The 14638-nt window shown below is 36.7% G+C and overlaps 1 protein-coding gene across 9 annotated transcripts in view; it reads right to left on the bottom strand.

Annotated features, from left to right (window-relative positions):
* The window catches only part of PATJ (PATJ crumbs cell polarity complex component), a 357190-nt gene that overhangs the window by 320125 nt on the left and 22427 nt on the right, over window positions 1–14638 (bottom strand). For 8 of the 9 annotated variants that reach the window (XM_082652885.1, XM_082652881.1, XM_082652882.1 and 5 more), the window contains exon 7: window positions 13109–13237. The exons of the other annotated variant lie outside the window; for it this stretch is intronic. In XM_082652885.1, coding sequence (XP_082509011.1) covers window positions 13109–13237 — 129 coding nt within the window. The remainder of the gene's footprint in view (window positions 1–13108; window positions 13238–14638) is intronic. 9 annotated transcript variants of the gene reach the window in all.

A 14638-nucleotide genomic window follows, 5' to 3' on the forward strand; every position in this document is an offset into this window, starting at 1 on the left:
CAAAATGAACATGCATAAGGAAACACAAGCTTTAAATGATACATTAAACAAGATGGACTTAATTGATATTTATAGGACATTCCATCCAAAAACAACAGAATACACATTTTTCTCAAGTGCTCATGGAACATTCTCCAGGATAAATCATATCTTGGGTCACAAATCAAGGCTTGGTAAATTTAAGAAAATTGAAATTGCATCAAGTATCTTTTCCGACCACAATGCTATGAGACTAGATGTCAATTACAGGAAAAGACCTGTAAAAAATACAAACACATAGAGGCTAAACAATACACTACTTAATAAGGAAGTGATCACTGAAGAAATCAAAGAGGAAATCAAAAAACACCTAGAAACAAATGACAATGGAGACATGATGACCCAAAACCTATGGGATACAGCAAAAGCAGTTCTAACAGGGAAAGTTATAGCAATACATTCCTACCTTAAGAAACAGGAAACATCTTGAATAAACAACCTAACCTTGCACCTAAAGCAATTACAGAAAGAAGAACAAAAAAACCCCAAACTTAGCAGAAGTAAAGAAATCATAAAGATCAGATCAGAAAAAAATGAAAAAGAAATGAAGGAAACGATAGCAAAGATCAATAAAACAAAAAGCTGGTTCTTTGAGAAGATAAACAAAATTGATAAACCATTAGCCAGACTCATCAAGAAAAAAAGGAAGAAGACTCAAATCAATAGAATTAGAAGTGAAAAAGGAGAAGTAACAACTGACAGTGCAGAAACACAAAAGATCATGAGATTACTACAAGCAACTCTATGCCAATAAAATGGACAACCTGGAAGAAATGGACAAATTCTTAGAAATTGCCAAGTCTCACCAACCTGCCAAGACTGAATCAGGAAGAAATAGAAAATATGAACACACCAATCACAAGCACTGAAATTGAAACTGTGATTAAAAATCTTCCAACAAACAAAAGCCCAGGACCAGATGGCTTCACAGGCGAATTCTATCAAACATTTAGAGAAGAGCTAACACCTATCCTTCTCAAACTTCCAAAATATAGCAGAGGGAGGAACACTCCCAAACTCATTCTACGAGGCCACCATTACCCTGATACCAAACCAGACAAGGATGTCACAAAGAAAGAAAACTACAGGCCAATATCACTGATGAACATAGATGCAAAAATCCTCAGCAAAATACTAGCAAACAGAATCCAGCAGCACATTAAGAGGATCATACACCATGATCAAGTGGTGTTTATTCCAGGAATGCAAGGATTCTTCAATATACACAAATCAATCAACGTGATACACCATATTAACAAACTGAAGGAGAAAAACCATATGATCATCTCAATAGATGCAGAGAAAGCTTTCAACAAAATTCAGCACCCATTTGTGATAAAAACCCTGCAGAAAGTAGGCATAGAGGGAACTTCCTCAACATAATAATAAAGGCCATATATGACAAACTCACAGCCAACATCGTCCTCAATGGTGAAAAACTGAAAGCATTTCCACTAAGATCACGAACAAGACAAGGTTGCACATTCTCACCACTCTTATTCAACATAGTTTTGGAAGTTTTAGCCACAGCAATCAGAGAAGAAAAGGAAATAAAAGGAATCCAAATCAGAAAAGAAGAAGTAAAGCTGTCACTGTTTGCAGATGACATGATACTATACATAGAGAATGCTAAAGATGCTACCAGAAAACTACTAGAGCTAATCATGAATTTGGTAAAGTAGCAAGATACAAAATTAACCCACAGAAATCTCTGGCATTCCTATACGCTAATGATGAAAAATCTGAAAGTGAAATTAAGAAAACACTCCCATTTACCACTGCAACAAAAAGAATAAAATATCTAGGAATAAACCTAAGGAGACAAAAGACCTGTATGCAGAAAACTATAAGACACTGATGAAAGAAATTAAAGATGATGCAAATAGATGGAGAGATATACCATGTTCTTGGATTGGAAGAATCAACATTGTGAAAATGACTCTACTACACAAAGCAATCTACAGATTCAGTGCAATCCCTATCAAACTACCACTGGCATTTTTCACACAACTCAAACAAAAAATTTCACAATTTGTATGGAAACACAAAAGACGCTGAATAGCCAAAGCAAACTTGAGAACGAGAAACGGAGCTGGAGGAATCAGGCTCCCTGACTTCAGACTATTCTACAAAGCTACAGTAATCAAGACAGTATGGCACTGGCACAAAAACAGAAATACAGATCAATGGAACAGGATAGAAAGCCCAGAGATAAACCCACGCACATATGGTCACCTTATCTTTGACAGAGGAGGCAGGAATGTACAGTGGAGAAAGGATAGCATCTTCAAAGTGGTGCTGGGAAAACTGGACAGGTACATGTAGAAGTATGAGATTAGAACACTCCCTAACACCATACACAATAGTAAGCTCAGAATAGATTAAAGACTTAAATGTAAGGCCAGAAACTGTCAAACTGTTATAGGAAAACATAGGCAGAACACTCTATGACATAAATCACAGCAAGGTCCTTTTTGACCCACCTCCTAGAGAAATGGAAATAAAAACAAAAATAAACAAATGAGACCTAATGAAACTTCAAAGCTTTTGCATAGCAAAGGAAACTATAAACAAGACCAAAAGACAACCCTCAGAATGGGAGAAAATATTTGCAAATGAAGAAACTGACAAAGGATTAATCTCCAGAATTAACAAGCAGCTCATGCAGCACAATAACAAAAAAACAAAAAACCCAATCCAAAAATGGGCAGAAGACCTAAACAGATGTTTCTCCAAAGAAGAAATAAAGTTTGCCAACAAACACATGAAAGAATGCTCAACATCATTAATCATTAGAGAAATGCAAATCATCTCACACCGGACAGAATGGCCATTATCAAAAAATCTACAAACAATAAATGCTGGAGAGAGTGTGGAGAAAAGGGAACCCTCTTGCACTGCTGGTGGGAATGTGAATTGGTACAGCCACTATGGAGAACAGTATGGAGGTTCCTTAAAAAACCACAAATAGAACTACCATATGACCCAGCAATCCCACTACTGGGCATATACCCTGAGAAAGCCATAATTCAAAAAGAGTCATGTACCACAATGTTCATTGCAGCTCTATTTACAATAGCCAGGAGATGGAAGCAACCCAAGTGTCCATCATCGGATAAATGGATAAAGAAGATGTGGCACATATATACAATGGAATATTACTCAGCCATAAAAAGAAACGAAATTGAGTTATTTGTAGTGAGGTGGATGGACCCAGAGTCTGTCATACAGAGTGAAGTAAGTCAGAAAGAGAAAAACAAATACCGTATGCTAACACATATATATGGAATCTAAGGAAAAAAAAAGGTCATGAAGAACCTAGGGGTAAGACAGGAATAAAGACACAGACCTACTAGAGAATGGACTTGAGGATATGGGGAGGGGGAAGGATAAGCTGTGACAAAGTGAGAGAGTGGCATGGACATATATAAGCTACCAAAGGTGAAACAGCTAGTGGAAAGCAGCCACATAGCACAGAGAGATCAGCTTGGTGCTTTGTGACCACCTAGAGGGGTGGGAGGGAGGGAGACGCAAGACGGAAGAGATATGGGAACATATGTATATGTATAATTGATTCACTTTGTTATAAAGCAGAAACTAACACACCACTGTAAAGCAATTATACTCCAATAAAGATTAAAAAAAAAACAACCAGAAAGAAATTAAAGGCATATAGATTAGATAAAAGAAAAAAAAAAGTATATCAGGGCTTCCCTGGTGGCACAGTGGTTGAGAGTCTGCCTGCCAATGCAGGGGACACGGATTCAAGCCCTGGTCTGGGAAGATCCCACATGCCGCGGAGCAACTAGGCCCATGAGCCACAACTACTGAGCCTGCGCGTCTGGAGCTTGTGCTCCGCAACAAGAGAGGCCACGACAGTGAGAGGCCCGCGCACTGCGATGAAGAGTGGCCCCCACTTGCCGCAACTAGAGAAAGCCCTCGCACAGAAACGAAGAACCAACAGAGCCAACAATAAATTAATTAATTAATTAATTAATTTAAAAAATAAAAATTTTTTTCAAAGTATATCAGTTCCATTCTACCTTCGTTTGTGAAAGTTTTGAATAGTTGATCCACTTCATTTTCACTAAATTTGTTTCATCAGAAGGTCTGAATTCTCTTTACTTATCTTTACTACAATATATTAAAGATTCCAAAATGTAAACAGAACCAGTTATGAAAAATTACACCACCAGAGCACTTTACAGGATGAAAAAATCACTTTTCATGTATCATCTCTTTCAGTGAAGAACAGCTTTAAAATGAGAAAACCAAGATTCAAAAAGGTTGACTGAATTGACCAAGATCACAAAGCTAATAAGTGGCAGGGCCAAAGTTCAACCCAAGTTGTCTCACTGAAGACCTGTTCTTATTAATCATTTGTCTTATACTTTGATATCTCCAAAGTAATATCAGTAGATAATAAATATACTGTTTCCTATTCTCTAAGAAATTTCCTGTAACTGTCAAAAAGCTTGAAATAAAATGAAGATGAAAATAGATATTTTGCACCTGGGACAGAAGGACAACCTGAGAATAGAGCCATGACCACTGGGCTAGTACAGTTCTAAGCGTCATACTCCTGGCTCCAGGAGGCACCATCTGTAAGTTCCAGATGGAACTCAGAAGAAAAAAAGTGGAAAGGAAGGGAGGGAGGGAGGGAGGGATAGAAAAGAGCAAAAAAGAGAGGGCCTTAAAACTAAAAGTCTATTCCCCAACCTTCCTTTTCTCCAATTTTGCAGAAACCTGTATGAAAGAAGGTGTTAGATCAAAACAGCGAGTAGAAAACTATATGCTTTGTTGTGAATTCTGCAGAAGGCACTAGAAGCTACTGCAAGCAAAGAGGAGCAGTGAAACAGAAAAGCAATTCAAGTCAGAAACATTTGGAAAGACTTAGAAAAGAAATAGATGCAAGGAAGAAATTACTGTGGAAAAAGGAACAAAGAATTGCTGGATTTCTACTTTAAGCACTGATAATTTGATGTTCTATTTTTTATCAATGCAACAAACTTGAAACAAAACAAGCAACTACTTAAGAGACAGTCAAGTGTTCATGATGAAAAATAAGGGTAAGATGCCTCTGTGAATAAACCATTCTTGAACAGAATTTTGGCCTGACCACAGAATAAAGAATATGGTGAGTGTTTTCACACTTGGCTTGGACAAAGGACATTTCACTGTAAGTACAGTCACCTCCTAAGCACTATTGTTTTCCTATATTACCTGAACTCGATTTTAAATGATGTAGATAATTTGCACCTGTCACTGAAAGTCAAACATTTTCTTGTTCCAGATAAACAGGTGTTCTAAGGAATTCATAAGTGCAAAACAACCATAATCAGATTGATAGGAAAGACACCAAACTGACAGCTAGCTTTTACAAGTCCAGCAGCCCCAAACATTGCATTTTACTGATACTTTCTGATCAATATTCTCCTTTCATAACCTGTCTACCGTGGAAGGAAACTAAAAGGTATAGAGTCCTTTTTGTTCTTTAACAGAAATCATAAGTCAATGATAGCCAACAAATAGCTATGTCAAGATTCAAAGTCATGGCATGCTAATCTAACAGTGAAATATGAAAGTTTATTAACCCATAGAGTCTTTCAAAAGAGAGAAAAAATTATACATACAGGAAAAGATAGTATGGAAGGCAAAAAATTAAAATAGCTGATGTAACAGGGTAACACACTGTTACAGTGAAAACACTAACAGTATCACTCATATAGTTTTTTTTTTTAAGAAAAAATACTTTAATCCAAGTTAGCAGTTATTGGCTAAAAAAACATTTAGTACTCTGCACTTTTAAGTTCTCTGATAGGCTGTTGTAGATGATAATTTCAATTCAAAAGATATTTGAAAACCTAAAGGATTTCAGGCTTGAGCTACAAAAGAAAGAAATCAAATTTGTTTCTCTGAAAATTAAAAAATGGCACCAAATACTTCCACAACTCAGAAAATGAAATTATTACCACTTCTGATTCCAGGACATTTCTATCATTGGTCTTTAATCAAAAGGCAAAAGAGAAAAACAAATACCGTATGCTAACACATGTATATGGAATCTAAAAAAAAATAAAAAATAAAAAAATGGTTCTAATGAACCTAGGGGCAGGACAGAATAAAGACTCAGATGTAGAGAATGGACTTGAGGACATGGGAGGGGGAAGGGTAAGCTGGGACGAAGTGAGAGAGTAGCACTGACATATATACTCTACCAGTGTAAAATAGATAGCTAGTGGGAAGCAGCTGCATTGCAGGGGGAGATCAGCTCGGTGCTTTGTGACCACCTAGAGGGGTGGGATAGGGAGGGTGGGAGGAAGATGTAAGAGGGAGGAGATATGGGGATGTATGCCTATATATAGCTGATTCACTTTGTTATACAGCAGAAACTAACACTGTAAAGCAATTATACTCCAATAAAGATGTTAAATAAATAAACAAATAATAAGAATGCACATTAAAAAAAAAGAAAAGAAAAAAATAAATAAATGTCAACCTCATGGCAAGTGTCTCAGGTTTGAATCTCCAAAGGAAAATAATCCTAATCCTGTATTTTGACCAAAAATCAGTAGATGGATAACTTAGATCCTTGGCTAGTTTGATTTGGTATTCTTTTATCTTGACTTCTAGTAAGAATATTGCAAGCCTTTTATAAAGATATAATTTATATTACTAGAACCATAAAAAAATGCTCTTTCCCTCAAGGAATTAAAGGTACTAAGTGTAAGTACATCTACCCTATCCTTCTCATATTTCCAGAGCCCTCATCAATGATTTTTAAGGATAAGGAAACTACCAGTTTACAGACACACTCAAAGCAAAATTACTGGGAATAACGAACTGTTCAGTGTCCTCAAGCTGGGCCTTTATTATTCTAGACTAAAAATTCCTCATAGTCCACACCTACTTCTCCAATCCTTGGTTGGTTCCATTCCTTCTTAGTATTAAAGGTTACTAGATAGGTAATAGGACTCATATTACAATTGCCTGATACCAAAAAGTCAATAATTCATGACAACTTTTTAGTAGGTTGTGCTTTAATAATCACCTTTGGGAGACAACGGGGTAACTCAATGTACCTGATTTCCCTAGAATTCCTCCAGACCACATAAAAGAGATTTCTGCAAAACAAAAAAGTTTTACACTGCCCATATCAATTTATTTAAAAACAAACAAACAAAAAAACAAAACAAAAAACAAAACTTCTAACTGCTGAAAAATTCTGAAATTTTTTCCATAGCTGAACAGAATTCTCAGAAGATGTTTCAGGCACTGTGAATTTTGGAGAGTACCTAAGGATTACAGGTAGATAGGTCTTTTAGCTCCCCTTACACGATACCATATAATTTCCCTATTCAGGGAATTGGCCCTGATTACATTTACTGATTGCTCACTGTAATTAGGTCTCAATAAACATTTCTAAAAAACCCGTATAAGTCAATATTTTTCCACTTCATTTACTTTACAACAGTAGAGGCAGTAGACAGCAGAATGACAAGGCTTTGGAGTCAGACACACCCAAGTTCAAATGCTGGCACTACTTTGATCAAGCTGCAGGGCCATAGGTCAGTTACTGATCCTACCTAAATCTCAGATCCCTCTTAAGTAAGATGAGGATAAATTCCTCTCTCATTGAGTTGTGAGCACTAAACTCAATACTATATGTTTGGTACTTCCCTAGTGGCACGGTGGTTAAGAATCCACCTGTCAATGCAGGGGACACAGCTTCGATCCCTGGTCCGGGAAGATCCCACAGACTGCGAAGCAACTAAGCCCGTGTGCCACAACTACTGAGCCTGTGCTCTAGAGCCCGCGAGCCACAACTACTGAAGCCTGCGAGCCACAACTACTGAAGCCCACGCACCTACAGCCCATGCTCCACAAGAGAAGCCACCGCAATGAGAAGCCCACGCACTGCAAGGAAGAGTAGCCCCTGCTCGCCACAACTAGAGAAAGCCCACGTGCAGCAACAAAGACCGAATGCAGTCAAAAATAAAGTCCGTAAATATAATAAATAAATAAATAGCTTTAAAAAATACTATATGTAAAAGCTTTAGCCTAGTGCCTTCCTTACAGCAAGTCCTCAAATGCATCCATTTCTGATACTTCTTTAGGCTCAGTTAGGTATTCTTTGCCCCCTCAACTCTACCCCATATTGACTTATCTGTACACAAAAGAAAATACAAGCGGCTATTTTATGAAACTCTTTTAAATAAGAAATACTGACTTGCTTTTCTAACTTTCTGTTATACAATTTTATAGTCTTTAGAGAAAGTAGTATTAGTTAACCCCTTTAGCAGAATGTAGGTATCACTTTATGATCAATCTAAATCACATCTAACTAATGACCTAAGACATCCATATTCCCTTACCATGAAGATTGCCATGGTCGACAGTGAGCATTAACAGTCAAAATATGAGTACATTTTAATGAAAAGCAATATTCCCTTTAATAATTTTAAAGCTATGATCAGGCTACATGAGCAACAACTCTAAAGATTTAGCAACAAAGCAGAGTTAGCTGAAGAGATTTTATCTGCCATTTGGCTGGGATGAGGGGAAGAGAGAAGTGAATACTGCTCTGTCCCCTATGTTTAGGTCTCATCATATTCCCTACAGGAAAGGACCAATAGCAATGTTGCTGTTAGAGCTGGCAATTCCCTCATAGGCCTGACCAACCCTGGACAGGTGTACACCAGGAAAATGAAAACATCGGGATCAACCTTGTATAAGTAGATTTAAGCAGTACATCTAACAGATGTAGGCTCAATCCTGACTTTGTCATTTCTTAGTTGCATAGCCTTGGGCAATTTCCTAAGTTCCCATACCTATGATTTGTGAATAAAATTTATGACTGTTCTGAGGATTACACGAGAATAATGTGTATTAGGCAGATGACCATATCTGGCATAAACACTCGCTTCTCCATTATGACTCTGACAGGCACATGCCCCCCATCCTGAAGACCTGAAACAGTGACAATCCCTTCCAGGAAAGGGTGAAAATCAGACATGGGCTTTTACCAACAGTGTCACAAAGGGAAACTCTGCACATCATATTCTTCTTGTGAAAATTCATAATGTACCTTAATGTACAGTAATCTATTTGATTTTGTTTAACTTGGTGCTTTCCAAATTTATTTGACCCTTTGTTCTTCATAATAACTACTCCACTTTGCATCTTGAAAAATGCTACTATAGCAAATAAGTCTATTAAAATTGCTAAAGGAGGCGGGTTGGGGTGAGAAAAAACGCCAAAATACTCCACAATATCTCATCCCTTTCCAGGTTTCAAAAATTTTCAAAAAAATCCGTAAAGATTATTACTTGTTTTGTGCTGAAGATGTCTTTTGAAGAACCTATAACGAGCATTCTCAACCTTTTTGGTCTCAGAACTCCTTTACATTCTTAAAAATAATTGAGGATGGAGGAATAGGGATTACAAAAGGGCACAGAAAATCTTTGTGGGTCATGAATATGTTCTTGACTGTAGTGATAGATGGTATCATGGTTAAATTTTATGTGTCACCTTGGCTAAGCTCTGGTGCCCGGTTGTTTGGTCAAACACTAGTTTAGATGTTACTGTGAAGGTATTTTGTCGATGTAATTAATATCTACAATCAGTTGACTTTAAGAATGTTACTCTTGATAACATGGATAGGCTCCATCTAATCAGCTGAAGACTTTATGAGCAAAAACTGAGGTTTCCTGGAAAAGCAATTCTGCCTTAAAACTATAACAAAACCCTGCCAACTTGCCATACAAATTTCAGAGTCCAGACTTTTTTTTTTTTTTTTTTTTTTTTTTTTTGCGGTATGCGGGCCTCTCACTGTTGTGGCCTCTCCCATTGCAGAGCACAGGCTCTGGACGCACAGGCTCCGCGGCATGTGGGATCTTCCCGGACCGGGGCACGAACCCGTGTCCCCTGCATCGGCAGGCGGACTCTCAACCACTGCACCACCAGGGAAGCCCAGAGTCCAGACTTTAATGTCAACTCTTGCCTGAGTTTCCAGCCTGCTGGTCTGCCCTACAGATTTCAGACTCGCCAGCAAACACGTCAAATTGTATTCTTTACATATGTGCAATTTATTGTCTGTCAATTATATCTCAAAAGTTACTGAGATCTCAGAGTTTTTGTTTATGTAGTTCTCTCTGTTGTTATCTGCTGATATCAACTGAATTGGGAAACAATACTGAGAAACTTTTTAAATATTTAAGATATGTAATATATTAATATATACTTTTTACACATTGGTATTTTTTTATTTTAAAAAGTTATGTTTTCTAAAACAAAAAAATTGTGAGAAGAGTTGTATTCTTAAAGAAATTGTTACAAATCTCTTTAATATCTGACTTAAAAGAAGACAGCTGAATTTTCATATCTGCTTCAGCATTCAGTGTATTGCAATATGTTGCTTTGGTTGAAGTATATAAAGAAAATCTGGTCTTAATCAGATATATATTTGGAAAATGGGGGAGTATTTTAATAGCCCTTTCAGCCCATTCTTTGATAACACACCAAAACTTGACAAGTGGTGATTTCTTAAAGATCAGTTGCAATGTGGAATCTGAAACAACATCAATAAACTTTCAGATACTGTTTCATTAAAATCTATTGATCAATCTTGAATTCTGAATCGATTTTTTACCTATATATTATTTTGCCACACTACACATTGATCTTCAGAAAATACTGATTCCTAGAGTTATGCAGATTTTCTAAATATTGACATATAACGTTATACAATATTAAAAAAATCATATTTATTAACATCACCAACAATCTAATCAGAGAAGTATTTAAATATTGGAAAATTTCAAGCTTATGGTAAAACACAAATTTTTCCAAAATTCTAATTTTTGCTTGAAAGTTCAAATTTTATCATCAGCAACAAATGCTGTCAGTTGTTTTTCCTTGAGGTAACAGGTTCACTTCATTCATTTCAAGGAACTGTCTACCAAATAACCAAGTCTGAATAATCATAATTTTTCTGTCAGTTATCCTTTCAAAAATAAAAATGGTATTCTAGATTGGTGGCTGCCAGAGGCAGGGGTGTGGCGGGCGGGCAAAATGGGTGAAGAAGATCAAAAGGTACAAATTTTCAGCTATAAAATAGTAAATCATAGGTATATAAACCACAGCATGGTGACTGGAGTTAACAGTACTGTACTGTATACCTGAAAGTTGCTAAGAGAGATTTCAAAAGTTCTTATCACAAGAAAAAAAAATTTCTAACTATGAGGTAATAGATGTTAACTAGACACATTGTGGTGATCATTTCATAATATATGGAAATATCAAATCATTATGCTGTAATCCTGAAACTAAAATAATGCATTTCCAAAAAATTAGGTCTCAGAAACTTTGGGGAAAAAAGCAAAAAATTAAAAAATAAATTAAAAAAATTAAAATGCTGTTCCCTATTAAAACGCTGTTCCATATTACAACGTGGCTAGTTTGTCTCACAAATGTTTCCCCTCAAGAAAACCGCCGTACTTCCGTACATGACAGAAGTGCTATACAGTACATCTGATTTTGTCACATGGTATTAAAAAGACATGCACTTACTTAAATTCGTTTTTATTGCACTTTCTTAAGTGAGACTGGCATTGTTGCTGTTGCAGTGGCAAGCACACGTGGAGAAGAATGCAATGACTACTAGTACAGTTGTGTGCCCCTGCCCCGTTTCACATGAAGGCACCAGCAGGTTTAGCCTACCACTGCTTGCATGTCATCAGTGCAAACGCCAACATAGTGAAAGGGCTAATACATTTTAGTATTATTATGTAAGTTGTTTTGATCTTGTATACCCCCTGCAAAAGACTCAGGGACCCACAGACAAAACTCTGAGAGGCATTATGCTAAATAAATACACTTAGCTGCTGAAAGGATAATAGGAATATTAATAGCTCCACAATTCGTATAAGGTAGAGCAACCTTTTTTTTTTCTTTTTTTCTTGGCCTGGCCGCATGGCTTGCGGAATCTTAGTTCCCTGACCAGGGATCGAACCTGTGCTCCCTGAAATGGAAGCACGGAGTCCTAACCCAAGGTGGAGCAATCTTGACTAGAAATAGAGAGCTGAGGAACTTGCCTCAAAGCTGCATGTGCACAGCAAGTTCATTTTTACTTTATATGTTTTTTAGAAGGGATAAATTTTTACATGTGACTAGACATTAATCAGTAAAATTTACAAATCATTCTGATTATCATGGACAGTCTATATAATATGAACTCATTACTGTATTAAGTAGCTTCAAATTTCTAAACTACTTTTTAAAAACTCAATGTAGTATTTAACATTTTCTTCAACGTAAAACTAAGCAGAAACAGTTGATAAGTTTTAAAATGGCCCACTTTCAGTTTGAACACTGCTAAATAATGAAGGGTAGTATTTTTACTTATAATGCCAGAAATTTGTAATTCTAGTGAAATTTACCACAAACAATACTGAGATAAAAGTTTGTAATCGCTGTACCATCTTATTTTAACATTTAGGACCTTGAAAGATACACTGGGAGAAAATAATGTAGATATTCAGAATACAATACCCATTAATGATTCCTTTCAATAAAAAATATTGTCGGGCTTCCCTGGTGGCACAGTGGTTGAGAGTCCGCCTGCCGATGCAGGGGACACGGGTTCGTGCCCCGGTCTGGGAAGATCCCACATGCCGCGGAGCGGCTGGGCGCGTGAGCCATGGCCGCTGAGCCTGCGCGTCCGGACCCTGTGCTCCACAACGGGAGAGGCCACAACAGTGAGAGGCCCGCATACCGCAAAAAAAAAAAAAAAAAAAAAAATTGTCTTTTGATAGAATCAAGATGACTGTCAATCACAGGCCAAAAAAAAAAAAAAGAAAACCACCCCAAAAAACGTTGATTTAGGAGCTTTTTAAAATAAAGCAGAGTGAGTGTATATTAACAGTTATAGAAAAAAACATTTTTAGCTATACTTAAATTCTGGTCATGGAAACATATATCCTAGTAACCCATGTTATAAAATTAACATTTCAAGCCATACAATTAAAATTGTATAAAACCAAAATTAAATCAAAGAAGGTCAACTTACTCGATCTGCTAATCCTCCAGGAACTATAGTCCTCACAACTACACCACTCGATTTTCCTCCAACTATTCCAAAACCTAATCCAGAGCCATCATTAATAAGCTCAACATCTTCAATATGGCCCCAACTAACCTACAAATTAATAGCAAGTAAGAAGCAAAGTGTTAGCAAAGCATATACATTCATCACTTACCAATACAGAAATTACTAAGGTAACAGGTAGACAAAATATTTAATATTCATACAATTAATCAAGTCAACTTTCTAGAGGCTCAGAGATACATAAAGATGATCATATGGTCCCTGCCTTTACAGATTTTATAATCTGGTAGAGAGATAAACTAAAACATAAACAATTAAAATATAAGACAAAATATTGGACCATAGGACACTGTAGCTCTAAGAGGATAGAAACACACTGTCTCATTCCCCAGTCTATGCCTGATACCTAGCACAGTGCCAAGCACCTAGTAGGAAACAATAAATATGTGTTTATCTGAATTAAAAGAGAATCATAAAATATTATAAAGATGGGAGGAATGTAGAGACAAGAGGTCAAATCCAATGAAAACTTACGGAAAGCTTCAAGGAAAAGGTAGCATTTTAATTGCTCTACAGAGAAAAAAGACATTCAAGCAAAAGGGAAATTTAAGAGCAAAGCTAGGCTCAGATAAGTGGGAATAACTGAAGGTTTTAGAAGAGGGAATGACAGGAACAAAGCAGTGGTTTAGAAAGATTAATCTAGCAGCAATGTGAAGCACGCGATTGTGAGGACACAGAGTGACCAGAATAAATGAAGAGACTCTGATGAAGGAGAGGAAAGGTAGGCCTAACTGAAGATATTAGCAACAGGATTATACAAATCAGACTAAGAGACATAAGCATTTTTCCTCTAATAGCAGGCTCCATCAGAAGTATGCATTAAATTCACATAATGCGCCTGCAGAGCAAAAGTCTCCCCCTCAAGACATTAGGGCATACTTATTACTTAGTTCTGCTATTACACTAAATTGGAAAGTTACTATGCAATGTTAAAATAACCAGAGATATTGGGACTATTTAATAAATTCACACCTGGAACAATACCTAGTATCCAGGAAGCAACGTTTGCTAAAAATGCCTAAATTAGGGACAGCAATTAATATTCATAGAGTATTTATTCTGCCCTAGGCACTGTGTTTAGCTCTTCACATGCATTCTCAATCCTCACAACATCTCTGTGAACTAGAAACTGTTATTAGTTCCAAGCAACAGATGAGAAAACTGAGGTATGGAGAAGTCAAGGCATCTGCCCAGTAAGACTCACCTACGAAGTAAGAAGTGGACCTGAACCCACCTTAGCCTGACTCCAGAGCCCTTGTTCTGAACCACTATGCTAAGCAACTTCCCACTTTGTTCATTCTATTTATTATATAAATTGTGCTATATAAATATTACTGATTACAACAGGGAAAATGTCTATACATTAGTGTTGTGACCTTGTACTGTACCCAGTCTATTTTTTCTTTTGTCCAATGAATGGAAATTAAATAA

Source organism: Grampus griseus, assembly GCF_964374135.1.
Source record: "Grampus griseus genome assembly, chromosome: 1".
NCBI lineage: Eukaryota > Metazoa > Chordata > Mammalia > Artiodactyla > Delphinidae > Grampus > Grampus griseus.